Below are 20,218 nucleotides of genomic sequence, written 5' to 3'. Positions count from 1 at the left end.
TGTTGTGTGTCATGGATACTGTTGACTCCAAATCTCCCGACCACTATGTCGAGCTGAGACAGCGAGACTGAGACAGCGAGACCACGTAAAAGTGGTCTCGAGACCAAGACCGGTCTAAAGATATCCAGCTCTAGTAAATATATGTATTTCATGAGGTGTTTTATAAAGTTAAGTATGTTTTTAGTTAAAATTAAAGTTAAAGAGCAACATTAAGATCATCAGTCCTCACCTGACAAGAAGCAAAAGAAGAGAAAATAGAGGATTTTCATTCTGACTTTAATCCTGATGCAGAAAAGTTGTTAAACTTCAGTTGTCGGACCATGACACACTGATACATCCAACCACTGCAGAGTCATCATAAAACTTCTGAAGATGGCAAACTCAACATGAACAATTTATAAAAGACTCCACAAAGCTGGGTGGGACAGGCCTTGAGGACACAGGACTCATCTGGTCTGGTCCAGCAGACGTGCTTGACTGGAGTCTTCTCCTTTGTCTTTGAATCTGGTCACGAGTGGAAGTGAATGGTGGAGGAGAGGCAGCAATGGTGCAATGTGTCCGTGCTGGGACAATGGAGCTGGTGCAGAAGGTTATGTAGTGAGTGACACACTCAGTAAGCCCACTGGTGTCCTCACCGTGAGACTCACAGAGTGTCTCCCAGTCTGTCACCTCAAAACAACCCTGTAGTTCCACTAAAGCCTCCTCCGACCACCTACTACTATACTTCTAGTGGTCACAGGTTCCCTCTTCACAATAGGCACATAGCAGGGGGTGAAACAGGGGTTTATATAAAAGCTAAAATACTAAAGCTACAACCTTTAATATAAAGCTGCTGCTGAGCAAACATGGCTTATACTCCTACTCTTTCTGTTAACTAGACATAAAAACACTTGAGGTCACCCTCTGATGTATTTACCACCCCGTCGTAGATCAATCACAGTATCCTGAACTCTCATTGGTAGACGCTTGAATTGTTGTCGTGAAGTTCAGCCTGGATATCTTAAAAAGAAGGAAACTGAACTTCTTTTCAGGCACTTAGACTAACATGACCTGGACCCTTTTAGCGCCCTCTGTAGTTGAACTGTGGAAGTGAAACAGAGCCACAGCCTGCACACACACAGTTTAACACATCAGTAACTGCACAACATGCAGAGCAGGAGTGAACATGCTGCAACACTTCAAACTGATCATAACTGTGTCAATAAAACCATGAATGCTGCCAAACTGCTCAGTGTATGACTCAGACTGATAGCTGCTCCCTTCTCTCTGACACACTGTTGAGTATTTCATATATTTAACTACTTTAACAACTCTGACTTTTGACCTATTCTGGTATTAGTTACAGTTGTTATGGCGATCCTTGGTGACCTCTGATGTTAAAAACAGTATGAGGCTGTGAGCAGGTGAAGAGGCTCATATCTGTGCTGTTTCCTTCATTGATGTGGAGGTGTGTGTGTGTGTGTGTGTGTGTGTGTGGAGGTGTGTGTGTGTGTGTGTGTGTATGTAGCAGACAGTGAGCAAGAAGACGATGCAGAGGATGATGAAGGTAAAGAGAGCAAAGAAAATGAAGGTCACCCTGAGGGTGGTGGGAAGGATGAGGAGAGGACAGATTTCTTACATTTCAATTCTTTACATTTTTTGTCCTTCGTGCTTTTGAACCATCAAACTGTAGGTCAGGAAAGCTGATTCTTTTTGTCTGTTTCTGATAATAAAACATGTTTCTGGGGACGTCGTGTTCAGCTGTCTTTATCATGCAGTATAGTAAACATGTTTCAGTGTGAATGTTACAAAGATGAGATTTTACTGTGAAGCTTTTTTATACCAGGGGAATCATAAATACTTCAGTGATGTAAATAATGCTCTCAGAAGCTGGAAACTCCAAGCAAAACTCACTGAACCATAAATAACTGTAGATTACAATATGATGAGAAATGAGGGCTGAAATGTGAGGAGGTTTCAGACTGTGCAGACTTATGGACGTATCATAGATTTGTATTAAATGTGGTTTATGAAAAGTTCATTACTGCTTTGTAGATTTCCCCTCATTAACACACTGTCTGACCTGCTGACTTACACAGGTCAGCTTCACTGTTTGATTCTGATAGCTGAGCTGACACAGGCTCTGTGATCTGCTGTAGTTTGTTAGAAATACTTTGACTCACAGAAAAAGCTGCTCAGCTCTTGTTCTGGACACATTTGGGAGAGAACCTGCCTCTGTGTGTAACAGCGCCCCCTGCTGCTCTTGATGATAAATGTGCAGATGCTGATTCTTGCTGTGACTGCTGATCCAACTGGAAGTTCTGTGGTTACAGGTCCAGCTTCCTCCTGTGAAACCTGTACTAGTGAGCTGCTGTTACAGACCACCAAGTTCTAATATCCAGTATCTCCAGGTCACATGTACAAAGCTGCAGTCAGTCACTGGAGACCTCAATATTGACTGGTTCTCACATACCTGTATTTAGCCACGTCCCTGCTCAAGATGATTTTGTGTGATCAACTCGACCATAATAACAGAAAAATACTTTTAAAGAAGGATCAGAGTTTCTTTTTATTCCTGTCAAACATTTATCACATTTATGTGGAGCTGAATGTGTTTGAAAAACCTTTCATTTGTTTACTGACTCATATACCAACTACTACACCTGCTGCACCCTCTCACCTCTGGTGGTGTTTGAGGGAGAGAAACAATTGAAATGAACATAAACTTAAATGCAACATAAGCATCATGTCAGTGGCTGCCTTATCTGTATGTTTAGGATCATTATCCTCCTGCATTGACTGAAACTGAAGGACTGTTTGTTAACTTCAGTGAGAACTCTGACATTTCTAAACTGAAGTTTATTTATATAGAAGAAAGTGTTAACAAGCTTAAAAGTTGATGTGAGCAGTAAATAAAAAAGGGTTAAACACACAGTATTGCTCTCAAACTGCTCCTCTTCCTGGAGTGAAGCACAGCCTGATAACCCTCCCTTTTCTTCCTGCTCTTAAACACAGCACCTCCTCTCTGTCCACGTGTTTCCTCGTTCCCTCCCCTTCAGATCCGCACTTGGGTGTAACCAACATGTGGTGACATGTAAGAGCTGACAGGCTCCATTCACTGCAGAAACATGTTGTTGAGATCAGAGCTCAGACTAGTTTCAGTTATAAGGAAGAGAAACTCACACAGTCACTGACACTGAGAGGAGAAATGGTGCAGAAAGGAGTTCAGCTGGACCGAGAAACCTTCTCTTGTTCCATCTGTTTGGATCTACTGAAGGATCCGGTGACTACAGCCTGTGGACACAGCTACTGCAGGAACTGTATTAAAGGTTTCTGGGATGAAGAGGACAGGAAGGGAATCAACAGCTGCCCTCAGTGCAGGAAGACTTTCACACCGAGGCCTGTCCTGGAGAAAAACACCATGTTAGCAGCTTTAGTGGAGCAGCTGAAGAAGACTGGACTCCAAGCTGCTCCAGCTGATCACTGCTATGCTGGACCTGAAGATGTGGCCTGTGATTTCTGCACTGGGAGGAAGCTGAAAGCCCTCAAGTCCTGTTTAGTCTGTCTGGCCTCTTACTGTGAGAAACACCTCCAACCTCACTATGAATCTCAAACTTTTAAAAAGCATACGCTGGTTAAAACCTCTGTGAAGCTCCAGGAGAACATCTGCTCTCGTCATGATGAGGTGATGAAGATTTTCTGTCGTACTGATCAGCAGAGAATCTGTTATCTCTGCACAATGGATGAACATAAAGGCCATGAAACAGTCCCAGCTGCAGCAGAAAGGACTGAGAAGCAGAAGGAGCTCGAGGTGAGACGACTAAACATCCAGCAGAGAATCCAGGAGTGAGAGAAAGATGTGAAGCTGCTTCAACAGGAGGTGGAGGCCATCAATGGCTCTGCTGATAAAGCAGTGGAGGACAGTGAGAAGATGTTCACTGAGCTGATCCGTCTCATCCGGAAAAGAAGCTCTGATGTGAAGCAGCAGGTCAGATCCCAGCAGGAAACTGAAGTGAGTCGAGTCAAAGAGCTTCAGGAGAAGCTGGAGCAGGAGATCGCTGAGCTGAAGAGGAAAGACGGCGAGCTGGAGCAGCTCTCACACACAGAGGATCACAACCAGTTTCTACACAACTACCCCTCACTGTCAGCACTCAGTGAGTCTACACACTCATCCAGCATCAATATTCGTCCTCTGAGCTACTTTGAGGATGTGACAGCAGCTGTGTCAGAGACCAGAGATAAACTACAGGACATTCTGAGAGAGGAATGGACAAACATCTCACTGACAGTCACTGAAGAGGATGTTTTACTATCACCACCACAACCAAAGACCAGAGCTGGATTCTTAAAATATTCACGTGAAATCACACTGGATCCAAACACAGCAAACACACATCTGTTATTGTCTGAGGGGAACAGAAAAGCAACATTTATGAAACAACAACAGTCTTATTCTGATCATCCAGACAGATTCACTGTATATTGTCAGGTCCTGAGTAGAGAGAGTCTGACTGGACGTTGTTACTGGGAGGTGGAGTGGAGAGGGGGAGGAGTTTATGTAGCAGTCGCATACAAGAATATCAGCAGAGCAGGGACGGGCGATGACTGTGGATTTGGATACAATGACAAATCTTGGGCATTATATTGTTACACAAATATTGTTACATTTCTTCACAACAAAGTCCACACTGTCCTCTCAGGTCCTCGGTCCTCCAGAGTAGGAGTGTACCTGGATCACAGAGCAGGTATTCTGTCTTTCTACAGCGTCTCTGAAACCATGACTCTCCTCCACAGAGTCCAGACCACATTCACTCAGCCGCTCTATGCTGGACTTTGTCTTGGGTTGTATAATGGAGACACTGCAGAGTTGATCAAAGTCAAATAGAGAAGACAGGTTCATGTTGATCCCTGACCATTATATGTACTTGTGTAGTTTCTAAATGAGGTTTTACATTTTAGAAGCTGAGAAGTTCAGTGGTCCATTGATGTGTGAAAATAATATTGCACTGATTCAAACTGTACTTACATTTATATACCTTACATCAATATAAATCTGAATTTGTTCTTATGGCTGATAATCATGTGAGTTTAAATGATACTACTCTTCATATTCAGCATGTTTGAAATCTGTCATCAGTCTGGTTAGTGGTTTTATTCTGTAGTTGCTGTAGTGGGTTGTCAAATGCAACAATATATTGGAGCTGCAGTGATTCATCAGTTAGTCAACGATCAGAGAATTGATTGTTTTATCATTATTTTAGTCACATTTAAAGGTGGTTCCAGTTTCTGAAATGTGAAGATTGTTGATTTTCTTGATCATATATGACTGTAAACTTAATGTGTTTGAGGTTTGAACTTTTAAAATGTAACAAAAATTAAATACTTAATGTTTGACATTTAATATTATTTTTCAGATGAAAAGTTTGATCACACTCGATCATTTTTACATTTAAATACAGACAATAAATGATACAGGCCTGTATATTGTGGAGGATATACATGTTTCTTTGCCCTGAGCTGTGTCTGGCAGGCAGAGCGTCTCCACAAATGTGATGCTTCTGATTTGGAGAAAATGAGTTGAGGGAGACACCTGGTGGTCAAACACAGACATGACAGGAAGAAAGACTAAAGTGCAGAGGGGAGACAAACAGCTGGAAATACTTGTTGGAAAGGATTGTCATGCTTCAGAAAAACACACAGCACACACTCTAACAGTCCTTTATTTGCACTGAAGGAGACACGAGAAGAAACCAAATCACACAATAATGACGTGAACACATTTATAGTCAGTGTTCAAGATGATGGATAGAAATGAAAACCATGGAGAATTTATGCATTTTTACGTCTGTGTCACAGAAACTGTTCAGCTATTCTCTGTTTATTAGTCTTTTTATCAGGAACCTCTGTTGATTTTATATGTAAAGGATTTTTCTTCTATCACTGAACCTTTTAAGGGTTTTCTCATAGTAGTTTTGGGGAGTTTTTAATTAGATTTACAGCTTCAGAATAACTTTGTGATGTCAGATTAGAAAGTCTGTGTCCAACCCTGGTGTTTGATCAGATGTTTGATCCCTGCAGGGTTGGATTTTTTTATATGTATAGAAAATTGTATTTGATTTGAGTTCGATTTTTACTGATGAATGATTCGTTGTAAAAAGTGGATCTACCAACAGTTTATTTCTTTGTTATTGTGATTAAAATGTCAAACAAAGATATTTTCCACTTTTTGTGTGACAGATGCAGGAATTTCTCTGCCCTGCATGTGGAGAAATCTGCTGTTAAATTAGAACATTAACAGGTTTCAGGTTGTTATTGGTAACTTTATTGTCCCTAACGGGAAATTGATTTGCAGTATGTCCGTACAAACAACCAACACATCACATACACACTCCAAAATAATATAATATAATATAAGCCTGAGAAAACAACCTCGATTTTTCATCAAAAAAGTGCAATGTGCAATGGCAACAACACTTAGGGTTTAGTGTTATTAACTATGATAATAGCAGTAGGTACAAAAAACAATCTATGTCTCTTTGTCTTCACTGCAGGCACTTTATAACGACGACCTGATGGAAGCAGTTGAAAATCATTAAAGAGCGGATGACCTGAGCACAACAGGACAGAGGTTGCCTTCCTAAGCACCTGCCTGTTATAAAAGTCCACAAGCTGGACCTGAGACCTCCCTGAAATCTGACCAGTCACTTTAACCAGGTTGTCTGGTCTTATTATTCAGGGACATATTACCGTACCAAGCAATGATGCAGAAAGTTAAAACAGATTCAATAAAACTTTTATAAAAAAGATTCATCACTTTAGATGAAAAACCTTGCAACCTCCTTAAAAAGTACAGTCTTTGTTGAACCTTTTTTCACTGTAGCAGCAAGATGTGACTCAAAGGACAGAGACTTATCAAGAACAACCCCCAAATACTTATGACTGTCCACCAGTTCAATGGCTGCACCATTTACCACTGTTAGTGCAGGATGTGGGGATGACTTCCTGAAGTCAATAACCATGTCCTTGGTTTTCAAGGTGTTAATCATTAAGAAGGACTGATCACACCACGAAACAAACTCATCCACAACAGGTCCATGTGAATCCTCTTCACCATGAAGGAGGCTTACAATGACTGTGTCATCTGCATATTTAATGAAATGCCTGTTGGCCTGTGTACTTCAACAGTCATTAGTGTACAAAATATACAGTAGAGGAGAGAGACAACAACCTTGTGGTGAGCCAGTAGAAGAGTTCAGCTGTTTGGAGAAACAGCTGTTTACTCTCACACACTGAGATCTGTCAGTTAAAAAGACTAAAATCCAACCAACGAGATTAAAATCAAGTTTAAACTGATTAAGAAGCTTATCAACTAAAAGATGTGGCTGGATTATATTAAAAGCTGAAGAAAAATCAATAAATAAGAGCCGAGCATGAGCTTTGGCGCCATCAAGATGGCGATAGAGGAAGTTCAACAGAGTGACCACTGCATCATCAACACCTCTACGAGGCCTGTATGCAGTTTTTCAAAGGACTTCATCACTAAGGATGTTAAATCAACAGGCCTAAAATCATTTAATGATGTAGGTTTTGTGGTCTTAGCAACTTGTCAGAAGACAATTGTACATAGTGTGATCAGCTACACGAAATGTGTCTTTTTATTGATCACTAAGCAATCCACATGTCTACGTGACTTTTTACATGAACTCTTGTGTGATAAACTTATTTAGCAACTAACAGCTTCCTCTTTTCTAAGAACATACAGATTTAGAAAAGGGGAACCGCACCTCTGAGTTCTTAGAATAACTTTGTTACTTTTGTACACACACACACAGACACAAGCTTGTATAAATAAAGAACGCAGACAGTGATACAGCGCTCTATGACCGTCCTCACGAGTAAAGACAACTGCAGTCTTTGTGTTTTCTAACTCGGGTGTCTCAGCTGAAGAATTGTGGGGTGATTCTTAGAAATCCCCTGTCATTTAAATTGGTCCTTCGAGCTTAGCGATGGAAACAACAGACAAGTTTCTGTGACTCCAAATCCAAGGTCTGACTGCTGTATCCTGACGTCGTGGGAAGCCAGCACCGAAGTCTGTCGACAGCCCTCTCCAGGTAGAGGTGACTTTAATTCGGGTCCAGGCCGGTGAACTATTTCTGGTCCACGACGCTGGGATCCAGCCAGACGACCTGAACAACCAGCAAAAGACGACTGAGGGTGAGAAAACACTGTTTTGGTCTAACCCGGCGTAAGGGTTTAGTGAAACGGCCGTTAAATACTTCGTAACAAAATAGGTTTAAGTTCGCCAAAAAGGAACTGTGTTTAGACTGGTTTTAGAAGTGGCCGTGAAATACTTCGTGACAAATTAGCGCGCAAATGTCTATCTCTGTGTGTGTATGTGTGTGTTTGGGAGTAAGTTGATTTTACAGCACAATACGCTGCTGAACTACTTCCATTGTTTTTTATTGTTTTCTTTGCTGGAGGCTCATGTGCTGGTGACAAAGGAGAACGGTTGAGTTTCATCTCATAAAACTGAGCCACCCTGAAGTCAAGCGTGCCAGTGACGGCCCAGCAAAATCTTTGAGAATGGAGAATAAACAAGCAAAATTAACACCTGATGAGAAATGTTTAGAAAAACAACAAGCCGGAGCAGGACTAATCCAAAAGAAAGGGAGAGGAATGCATAGTGGAACAGCAAGAGGTAGAGGCAGGCCTACACACACACCAAGCAGTGGCTTTAGCACTGCATGCTGGAGGTGTGGAAAAGAAGGACATTTTCTACATGACTGTAAGAAACAAATAAGACAGTAACTCAGAATAGGATAGCAGCTCAGGTGAAGAGAGCAGTTCAGACTAGGAAGAACATAATAATCCCTCATGAAGTAAAAGATTAGAGATCAAAGTAGAAGTTTAAAAAGGGCTGGATGCAGACCCAGCTGAATACATATAAATACAAGAGGAATAAAGTGGAATAAAACAAAAGGCTAAATTAAATTAGAGCTTATCTTTAATGTATTCAAACTAATAATAGGAAGGATAACAACCTGTAAATTGGTATTAACAATGAAACATAGTTTGGATGACGACCATGCCCAGAATGAATAGAATGAATGAAAGCAGATAATTCACACAAAAATATATTTAATGAAATAGAGAGATGCATAAGGTATATTAAGGTTGTGTTCATTGTTCAGCCAAGGAAAGTGTATGAAAAGGAAAATGTCTCCAGCTTGGGAAAGGGTGAAACTGCAGATCACCCGCAGCCCTTGATGGATACAAAATAAAATATAAATAAAATATTATAATTAGGGATGGGTATCGTTTAGGTTTTATCCGATACCGGTGCCAAACTGGTACTTTTGAAACGGTGCCGGTGCTTAAATGGTGCTCAAACCGGTGCTTAAAGAATGGAGAACACAAAATTGGTCCAAAAACCTCTCATGTTCAGCTGTTTTTTTTTTGTAAAAAGATAACAATGTTAGCCTTTTCTGCAGCTATGGGGCATATATGATATCACTCTTGGCTGGAAGCAGTGCTTAAATAATGGAAAAAACAAACTTTGTCCAAAAACCTCTTATGTTTAACTGTTTTCCACTTTTTCTTTGGTCATTGAGTATCTGCCATCAAACAAGAAGACAGCCGCATGTAACTACGACAGTGTTTGCTAGTTCACCTTACATGCATATTAATGTAATAACGTGGTTAGCCTACTCAACGTAAATTATACACGAACAACATGAAGCTACTCAAGCAGAGAAGAATGGCTGCTGCTGCCATCATCATCCATCACCACCACACAGGCACGTGCAGAGGGGGGGGCTAGAGGGGCTTGAGCACCCGCCCCTTTCCTGATTGGTGCCCAAAGTGCCCTTTTGTTGAGGCAACTTTTTAAAAAAAATTATTTATTTTTTTTAATGTGTGTGTGCGTGCGGAGTCCTGTCTGTGCCCCTCAACAATAATATTTAACTATTAATCACAGTTTTGCGAAATAAAAGGATCTGGCTTGCATCAGTCATATGATCACATTTAACCAATGATCGCCCCTGACGGCAGAACGCGCTGGTTACGAGCCGGGAACGAGCTCACAAAGAGCACGCGCAATTTTTTGCGGTCCGGAGCTGTAGGAGAAACACAAGTTAACTCAGAGACACAGACTGATGCGACAAAACCAGTAAGTAGGTGTACAGCGTACACTGTAGTGTATAGCATACAGGAGTATTAGCTTATTACGTACACGTTGGTAAGCTGTCTTGTTGCAACTGACGAACTGAAACAAACGAGCGTGCTGTGTGTGCAACAGCGCGACAAACATTACCTGTCCTTTTATTAACTGCACAAGTAGTGCTGGTCATAGCTGCTGGCTACCTGGGTAAGGCTGTCATGGGTCTGTAGCTCTGTCACCGTTTTAGGGAACATATTTAGTTTTAAAGTAAGTTTCCGGGCTTTTCCTGCCTTTCTGGAGGGATTATATTTCACTAAAAAACGATCTAATATGCATGTCCACATAATTATGCCTTATTATAATTATAATATATTAAAAAACACACGCTGTATTTTAAAGAACATACATTAAGAAGCAGATTATATTAGATTTATATTTTAAATAAGACAAAATTTGTTTTTTACAGCAGTAAAATGATTGTATCTCTACAGTTTAAAAAAGCTTTCCCCCTGCACAGAGTGGATAGTGAAACAAATGGAATCATAAATACATTATTTCATATTTATTACTTCCCCCTCCTCATTGCTTTATTATTGTAGCTCTAGTAATAAATAATAATGTAAGGATTCTGGATCAGCACCGTGATGCCCATAGTGTATACAGTATTCTGAAGAAGGTCTAAAATGTCACTGTGTGTGCGTGCATGTGTGTGTTTTATTTAGATGGATTAAAAAAAAAAAAATACTCATGATATAACATTGTCCAGACATGCCTGGTAAGGACATGAGGAGGAAACAGTAGGAGCTGTGTGAGGCTACTAAAGGCAGTGCTATAACATTTTTCTTTCATCATTTTATTATAGATTAAGTGCAAGAGTTGTTAGGTGTAGATAATTAGATTATAGTTTATTGCAATAGCAAGTTGTGCCTTGTTCTCAGATAGACAGCAAGTGGAGAGTGATATATGAAATGATGGGATGGAAGGAAGAAGAGAAACAAAGAGTGATTCACAGACAGAGCCTAAATTATTTCTCACAGTTTTTGTTGCCTTATGGTTCCAAGCGCTGTCACCAATCTTTGCATTTTGTTATTATCTCATGACACTTGTTTAATCAGCTACCATCTCTCCTATGGACTTTTTACTGTCTACAGTCTCAGATCAACACAGCCCTGCCCTTCCCATATTAGATTCTTGATGAATGTGTGTTGTTGTTATTCAGCCTGGTTCAATGTGCCCCTTTTTAACTTTGAGCACCCGCCCCTTTAAACCTCTCTGCACGGCCCTGCCACCACACCCGCAGTAGATGCGCTTGGTGTGAGGTCTCGCAGCAAGCTATCAAATACGGCGCATTTCTCGGCTTTTTAAAAAAAAAAACACTATGCGTTGCCAGGTGTTTCATCGGATTTGAGGTGTTACCTCCTTTGCACAGTATCATAGTATCAGCTTAAAGCACTTGTTGCAGGCTGCTTAGTTTGCATATTTTGCTGTGAAGTACAGCCAGACTTTTGACCGCTTCGCCTTGGGCATTTTTAATCTGTAGCTCTGCTCTAAAAGAACGTACTACCTGGACCCGCCTACTATCCTCGGAAACGTAAAATGATTGGCTAGAATCTAAAGTGTATCACAGCTCAGGAAAAAAAGCACCGAAATAAAGCACCGAAATGTGCGCTGCTTTTCGGTCTGGTTACTACCGTTTATGTCAGAACCGGTGCCATCATGACACCGGATACCGGTACCCATCCCTAGTCCCAATGAATAAAGTCAATGCAGCCTGACTCAATCCTAAATGTTCAGCACACAGAGACACAGAGGTACTGTTTAAAGTTTAGTGTTAACCTGAGTCACTGATCATTTGCAGTATTACAGAGTCTGGCAGTCTTTGCATGATGTCCACGTCACTGTAAGTTTCTAGCTGACTCTCAGGTGTGACAGGTGTGTCAGCAGGAAAGAGTAATAATAACCTGCATCCTGAGGTTTGTCATGCAGGATTAAAGGAGCCAGGCTTTGTTCACCCAGCTAGGATTGTGTTTTACACTGACCCTGGGTCAGTATAAGTATCATACAGTTTAAATGAAGCACTGAAACTTGCACATATTTATTACAGATGCACTGAAGCTAATCGAGATATTTACTGTCAATCTGTGGCTGCGATTAAACACTTTACTGGAAACTGTATTAACTAGTAACTTCATCAGTCATGACAGAAGCTAATATTTATGTCCTAACATTGTTTAAACAGTAACAGCTTTACTACAATATAAGCTAACGTTTACACCGTAACTTTAAGCTAGCACCATAAGGACAGTAAAACACGTAATAATATCTACAAATGCATCTTAAAGCTGTTATATTAGCACTCGGTGTATTACTAACATAACCACATTAACATTATTGACACTCGCTGACTTTTAATAGTCATTCTATAAATGATGTCCGTTTAAACGGTCTTACCTGTAAACACTGCTGTATCCACCGGATTCCAGCCAGAGTGGATTCTGGAGTCTTCCCACGCTCCTGTTAGTGATCCTCCATCTGGATGGATGAAAACAACCTTCTAGCAGGAGATGGCCCATATCTATGGGACTGATTTGTGCTAACAACGCCCATTGTATGGACCGAAGCGGGTGAATAAAGTCACCCAGTCGCTAGCTTTGCCATTACCCAGCATACATCACTCCCTCCATAAATGCAATAAACGATACAAAAGTATCGTTCTACCTGTTTTTCAGGTAGTTGTTTACATTATATAATTTATTGTGTTCAGTATACATCACTACAATGTGATTTTGGAAATATATAAATATACGGACAACAGGCTCTTCCGCGACAATCTCTTGTCGTCAATAAGCAACGTTTAGGGAGCTCTATAGTATTCAATGAGAGGACCCTGCACGTCGATTCTCAACGCGAGGGGGGTACCCTGCACGTCGATAAGTGAAGCAGAGGGAGCCTGACCATGCGTCACACATTTGACGAGTTGGGAGTGAGAACGTGTTACAAAAACAGGACCATCAATAAACAGTATTGATACCGTGACTCCAAACGAAGGAGAGAGTTTAATCATCATTTAAAATGAATGGAACACTTCAGTTTATAAACTCAGAACAAACAGTTTTCTCTGATCAGCATTCACAGCTGTAACATTACACTAAAACATTTCCAGCTGCTGTTTGTAATAAACTTTAATATTTTATCTCCAATTTTATTTCAGTGATGACACAAATATGTGTGAGAGCAGGTGTGAAAACAGGAGTGATGTAAAGTGTGCTGATGACGAGAGCAGACAGTTCTTGATGATGCTGTTACATGTTGTGATGAGTTTCTCTTCAGTTTTAAACACATCTAAGATGAGAGACACTCTCACCCCAACTTGGAGTTAAAGACATCATTCTCCACCTGATCAACCGTGTCCACACTGTGAGAATCATGTTTTTGACTTCTTTGCCTTCACACAGCACTGACTTCAGCTCCAGCACAGAGACCTGCCAGCTTCAGATGTTTCCAGATGCTTGTACAGTGGTGGGATGTATCAGAGAGGGTGATAAGGAAGAGCACAAGTCTGTGGTGGAAAACACACTGCGAAAGCAAAACCATCTACAGCAGTGACTCTTGGTTTCATCCATGGGGTCAGCGTGGAGACAGTGGACGATTACAAAGACCTCCGTGTTCACACTGACAATAAACTGGACTCCATTAAAAACACAGAAGCCCTCTTCAAAAAGGGCCCAAGTAGTCTGTATTTCTGAGGTTCCTCAGGTCCATGACACAAGACCGAGCTTTTATTACTGATAAAGAGTTCACAGAGGATACCATACAGCAGTGACTCTTGGTTTCATCCATGGGGTCAGCGTGGAGACAGTGGACGATTACTAGTGATGTGCGGATCGATCCTGAAATATCGATTCCTCCAATACCAATCATTTATGTTGTAGAATCGATTCTCACATTAAAATATCGATATTTTAGTAATTTAGGGTAAATTTGTAGTTTATCATTAACAGGAACACAGTGGAAAGAAACTATACCATTTGGATTGTCTACATTCAAAGGAATTACTTCCTTTGCAGCTATAGTCATGTGCGAAATACGGCTTTATAAATGTCTCGCAGCCCCTTGGCGTGCGCAGCGCGCACTCACAACAATGGCTGAGAGTAATTGTGCGGACGTATTCTACCTCCACAAACAGCTGAGACGTGGTTTGCGATACATGTGGCAAAAAAGTGAGGTGTTGTGGCCATACTTGCCAACCTTGAGACCTGAGAATTAGGGAGACATTCAAAAGGGCTGTGGGGGGGGGGGGGGGGGGGGGGTGATAAATACATTTTACAGTGTTTATTTATCGAATAAAATATGTTAAATGTCACCCGGAAACAGCGGGGGTGTCCAAATTCAAAGGCTGCTTCCACCTGAGGACCCGGCCTTCGCGGTCTAAAGAAAGCCGGGTATACGTCACGAGCTCCCTCGGTGGAGTGAAACTGCCGTCTGCTCCTTGCTATCTAAAATATAACCGGGCACTGGCATAAACTCTTGACCGTCTCACACTGTTTAATTAGTTTTCTGTTTGACGTTTATTCAGCTGTGTGAAAACCCCGGAGGAACCCTCCCGAGAGATTAATAAAGTTAAATTTAATTTAATCTAATCTAATAACTTTAATCTCAGCCAAATCGATTTACTCACAAACAAATAAAACACTGAAAAAGCCAAACAATAACATTTTTAAGTTATCAAAGTGACTTCATTTTTAACCCGAGTAGCGAAAGACCGCGGGGGTTTGAAGACGATGTGTCGGTCGGCTCAGATATTTGAAGTTTACACAGCTACGTTCTCACCTGAAAATATGTTAAAAGTTTTTTTTGCGACCCAGAAAGAGAAATAAGAGTAATATTAAAACTAAGTAGCTGCCGTCATTGTTAGAAACTGGAATTGGCTTGGCCGCGCTGAATTCTGCGATGTGGTTTTTCAATTTTGTTGTCCAGGTGGAAAATCGGGAGAAATTCGGGAGAATGGTGACTCTGGGAGATTTTTGGGATTCTCCCAGAAAAATCGGAAGGGTTGGCATGTATGGTTGTGGCAACATCACTAACCTTGTCAAACAGCTGAGAGTAAATCATATCACAGAATATGACGAGCGTATGTTGAGGCGAACTGAAGAGAAGGACAGGGACAGGTGCTGCTAGGGCGAGACCGACATCTCTCACGGAGTTCTTTAATGCTGCAGGCAGGCAAGGTGTTCAAATAGCACACAACTTCAGTTTTTTATTTCTGTGATGAACTCTGCATTATTAAGTGATAAGAACAAGTAATCTGATGTCCTGTAATCATTATGATGCTATAATTTGAAATACAATAAATAAAATAAGTTTTTCTACAAAGTATCGGTATCAGATCAGTATTGTCGATACCACCCTGAATATTACTTGGTATCGGATCGGAAAGGAAATCAGTGGTATCGCACATCACTAACGATTACAAAGACCTCCGTGTTCACACTGACAATAAACTGGACTCCATTAAAAACACAGAAGCCCTTTCAAAAAGGGCCCAAGTAGTCTGTATTTTCTGAGGTGCCTCAGGTCCATGACACAGGATTGAGGTTTTATTACTGATAAAGAGTTCACAGAGGATGTTGAGAGTTTTCAGGTATCTGTCAGGATTCTGGACTTTTCCACTAACAAAAAAATCACGATGAATGCAATCCTTCCCTGGTGCTTATTGTCTATTGAAGAATATTTTGAAAAGGGTTATATGCAATAACATGCAAAAATAAATTAGGTAAGAAAAAAAAAAACTACTTCCCTCTATGTTCCAGCCTCTGTTACTTACATTTATATAATAGAGAGAAATAAGGGAACACTCTCGTACATTTTGGGCATGTGGTTTTTGAGCAGGAACCTCAGAAAAACTCTTGCAGCTTGATTCTCTGCACATATTTCTCTTTCCATGAGTCCTTCTAAGCATATTAAGTATGCTGTTCTATTGCCATGGCCATTGACTGAAGCTTATTTTCTTTATTATCATCATCATCATCATCGAGCATCTAGAAGTTTAGATGCTTATTAGTGTATGACAAATTTCAATACAGGTGCTTTACAACATTTGCAAAAACCACTGTGCATTGAGGAAAGTTTTCATTCTTCATTCATATCTTTCTATTATACATGAAAGCAGATTATACAGGCACAGGTAAAGATCTCAGCTGACCAGGAGGTTCAGACATGGAGGCCTCGCTAACCACTGCAATTTGGAATAAAATATTTATGGATTTAAAAAGAATTTAAGAAGCAGAAGTTGTTGGTAGAATATTCAAATTCTTCAGCAAATTAAAGGAAGGAAGGAAGACTTCCAGCTTTGAGTCTTGGATGTGTTTGCTCCAAAAATCTGACTGTAGACTTCTGCAAACTCAATCTAATGTTTTGATAGCAGCTTCAAACCAGAGCTGAAAAGAGAATATGTGTTGATATTCCCTTATTGCTGCTTTCATTTGAGTTCTCTGTCAAATCATCACACAGCAACGTGATGAACTTGTATCAGTGTTCGTTAATGCTCTTCTCATCTCATTCTTCACAGGTCCAGTACAGTCTGATCCAAAGTGATCCCGAAGCTTAACTTTTGGTACTGTTTTGAATCCAGTCTGAACTTTGAACTACTCCTGCTCTCTCTGATGCTTTTCAGTAATTTTTGGCCAGATGGTGGTGCTACAGGATTCCTATCCAAAAGCCTCTGAACTATGCACTTGAATTGCAAACATATTACAACCACCGGTTCACTTAATCAAATGTTTTGCCTGTTTTTAAATTTTTTTCCTCAATTTTCTATTTCCACTACTACTGCATGATCTAGAAGTTAAGAAGATGTCACTAGGACTTTTGGTGGACTGTTGGTGTAATTTGAATCACATTTGAAACATTCACCACATTCAAATGTATAATGTTGTGCATTTTATAATATATGGATGACACTTTTGTTACTGTAGCTCAGTAACTTTGCTATATTGCTACTTTATGAGCTCATGTTCAGTTTTCTGAGTCAGCACAGATGTAGATATGAGAGTCACGTAACCCAACTCTAAACCCAGGGTATACAGGTTCAGTGAATGTGGTGTTGAAGGTGTGGAGGTGGACCAGTGTGCCAGAGATTATGTTATAGAAAGACACGGTGCCCATAGGACAGTCCACATACACTGCTACTTTGTGACAGGCAGAGATGGCTCTTGATTTGTAATTGTGAGTTGCAAAGTATTCACGCTCATCACAGTACAAAGACCAGGACTGATCAGTTTTGCCAAACCTTCTGTCATCCCTGTTTCCTTTCCGTTTTATTCCTTTGTAAGCCACTGCAATACGAACCTCTCCACTCCACTCAACCTCCCAGTAACAGCGACCCATCAGAGTGTTGGTACACAGCAGCTGAGGCCAATGATCAAATCTTTCATAATTATCAACATACTGCTGGTCCTCTTCTACATGCACCACCTTCCTGTTGTTGTCAGACAGTTTGAGTTTTCTGTGTATTGTGTTTAGATCCAGATTTAGTTCACAGAAATCTAATGGAAAGAATATGGGGAGAAGATATGCAATCAGTTTGTAGAACTCTGATCATTCAGACTACAAGAGTTACTGTGCTATACAGTCTGAAGATATTCTGGAATTAAAGGAATCATAAATACAGATTACCAGGAAAATTAAGACATACAGTACCTAACTACAGCATGCAATGATTATTCAACTCCAAGCCTAAAATTGTCTGCATTCACAGTTCAGGGTCCACTACAAAAATGACTTACCACTTCACAGGATGGTTCGTCATGAGATTGTGTTGTTTGTCTTATAGTTGATGATGAATATCACCTTTACCAATTATTATAGTCAAGTTCTCATCCAACAATCCACTTTTTCAATTCACATCTGAACTTTGTATTTTAAATCCCCCCGCTTTAATTCCCCTTGGGGTGTTTTGAAAAACTCTACTACTTAAGAACTCCCACTCTATTAGTTAGGTAAAATCTGATTGCATCAGAATGTCAACACAATGTTGAGTATGAAATGTCCCAGCTAGATGCATCTCAATTATTGAGGCTGGAGCACAGAGCTGTGCCTGTAAAATGACAAGTCCCTAATGGAGTTGGTTTTCCTAAGCAGTCCACATTACACTCCACCAGGGCTTTCCTTTTCAAGAAATCTATGATAATAGAGTCGACAAAATACAAAACGGTTTGTGGATTATGTCTCATTTAGTGCATGATATGGTCATGTGGTTATTTCCAATTTGTAGAGGACCAGTTTGCAGTCAAGTGTGTAGATGACTGAAATGAGGATATGTGAACCTTCAAGTCTGATGCCGTGGCTCTAAGCTGCAAATTATTTACACACTTTCAGTGCCAAATGAAGAGTTCAAGTATCTCTGGATCTTGCTAGGGAAGATCTGAGGAGACAGTTAGTCAGTTATTTGTGTATCCTCTCCAGTGATGCAGACACTCTACTGACCCTGGTTTTCACGTCACTTCATGAAGATCAAACTCCAGCTGGTAAAGTGACTTATTATGGTTGTACAAGAAGGTACAACCATACCTGTCATGGTCCTGGGTCGGTGACCCAGCGCTTTAAGTTGATGATTATCATTTTTCTAGTTTGTTCTGATTTTGTATTGGTTGTTGGGGTTTGGTTGTAGTGTTTATTTTCCCTACCTGCGTCTGTCCTCGGTGCTCTGTTCATGTCCCCGTGTTGTTATGTAAAACAGTCTGTGTGTTTCCTGTTTTACTTTGTAGGGTTGTGTCTCGTTATGTCCATTAGTTCCAGCTGTGTCCCTGCCTGTCTGCCATTACCCGTTTACCGTGTGTGTGTATATATAGTGGGTGTCGGTTTGTGTTCGTTGTCGGCTCGTCTGTGTTTCATGGTGTCCGTTCCTCGTCTGTGTCTCTCTGCTTGTATGATCTCAGGTTTGTTACTTAGCTCACCCAGTTTAGGTTTATGTTCTGTCCTGCCCTCAGTTCTGTTATTTGTGCACTGTAAATAAAACCCACTTGCACCTCCGCCACTGCCTGCATTTTGGGTCCTCTTTCCTCCACACCACACGGCTCACCCCGCCAGCCTTGACAATACCTTATGATTTTACCTTAAGGTATGCCGGTGGCTTTTTACCTATACAAATCTTTCTTGGAAGTGATTGTTTATATACCTTTGCTGTGGCTGTATTTTTAAAAACTGATCATTTCAAATATACATATATAAAGATGATAAATAAAGTATACTAATTATACTACACAATATAACGGGGTTTAAATGCAAGCTGTCAGTGATTTAATGCCTGGATTTAAAAACACACTTATATTTCCTTAAACCTGGTTTCAGCCATTGTACTCCACAAGGCTCCATCCTGAAATTAAAAAAGGAACGGTGTCAGAGTAGCCCATTCTTGTTCAGCAATCAAAAGCAAATGTTTTGTGTTTCCTTCCCTCACATGAACAATTATCATACTTTTGTTTTATTCTGTACCTGTTTTGTTTAAACATATAAAACACAATTTATTCCATTTACATTGTCTTGCCTACTAATAATACTATGGTGTAGGCTTACATCATAGAGGTAATGTTTGTAGCCCTACCTCAACTTCTTCTTACCTGAGGCTTTCCAGTTTCCACTGTGGATCCTGCAGTCGAGTCAACAGCAGCTTCATTCCTGAGAGACCTAGATGATTGTAGCTCAGGTCCAGCTGTGTCAGATGGGAGGGGTTAGAGCTCAGAGCTGAATTGAGGAAAGCACAGCCTTTCTCTGTGATCAGACAGCCTGAAAGCCTGCAAATATAACACAATACATAGCACACAGTCTGAGTGAACTACATTTAATTTGTTTGTTTGTCATTTAAAACAAAGATTATTTTAATTAGTGGAATGTCAAAATCTTAAACAAAGAGTAAGATGATCTAACCTGAGGGTTTGAAGTGTGCAGTGTGGACTTTCAAGGCCAACACACAATAACTCCACTCCAGAGTCTTGAATGTTGTTGTTACTCATGTCCAGCTCTCTAAGTTTACAAGACTGGGATCTAAGAACTGATGATAGAGCTTCACAACTTTTCTTTGTG

General features: G+C 40.5%; 1 protein-coding gene and 1 pseudogene across 1 annotated transcript; one reads left to right on the top strand and one right to left on the bottom strand.

Moving 5' to 3' along the window:
• The first annotated feature begins 3,061 nt into the window (after positions 1-3,061).
• Positions 3,062-4,864, top strand: LOC148103852 (tripartite motif-containing protein 16-like; annotated as a pseudogene).
• A 12,288-nt stretch (positions 4,865-17,152) lies between these two features.
• Positions 17,153-20,163, bottom strand: LOC148103851 (neoverrucotoxin subunit beta-like). The gene is made up of 4 exons (XM_087838224.1): positions 20,063-20,163; positions 19,756-19,929; positions 19,459-19,511; positions 17,153-17,682 (listed from the first exon to the last, which is right to left on the bottom strand). The coding sequence occupies exons 1-4, from the start codon at positions 20,146-20,148 to the stop codon at positions 17,153-17,155; spliced, it is 843 nt and encodes a 280-aa protein (XP_087694350.1). The 5' UTR covers positions 20,149-20,163.
• Between the last annotated feature and the right edge of the window lie 55 nt (positions 20,164-20,218).

Source organism: Neolamprologus brichardi, chromosome 3, assembly GCF_056152115.1.
Source record: "Neolamprologus brichardi isolate AB-2024 chromosome 3, ASM5615211v1, whole genome shotgun sequence".
In the NCBI taxonomy this organism is placed as follows: domain Eukaryota; kingdom Metazoa; phylum Chordata; class Actinopteri; order Cichliformes; family Cichlidae; genus Neolamprologus; species Neolamprologus brichardi.
Note: the sequence above shows the minus strand (reverse complement) of the source record. Positions and strands in the feature narration are given on the sequence as shown.

Bases quoted from the DNA above. Each gene is read 5' to 3' on its own strand.
- LOC148103851 (XM_087838224.1), bottom strand. From the start codon at position 20,148: ATGAGTAACAACAACATTCAAGACTCTGGAGTGGAGTTATTGTGTGTT. The intron at 19,512-19,755 runs GTAAGAAGAAGT...TTTTAATTTCAG, and splicing joins TGGAAACTGGAAAGCCTCAG to GATGGAGCCTTGTGGAGTAC. The intron at 17,683-19,458 runs GTGTTTTTAAAT...TCTTTCCATTAG, and splicing joins AGGTTTAAGGAAATATAAGT to ATTTCTGTGAACTAAATCTG.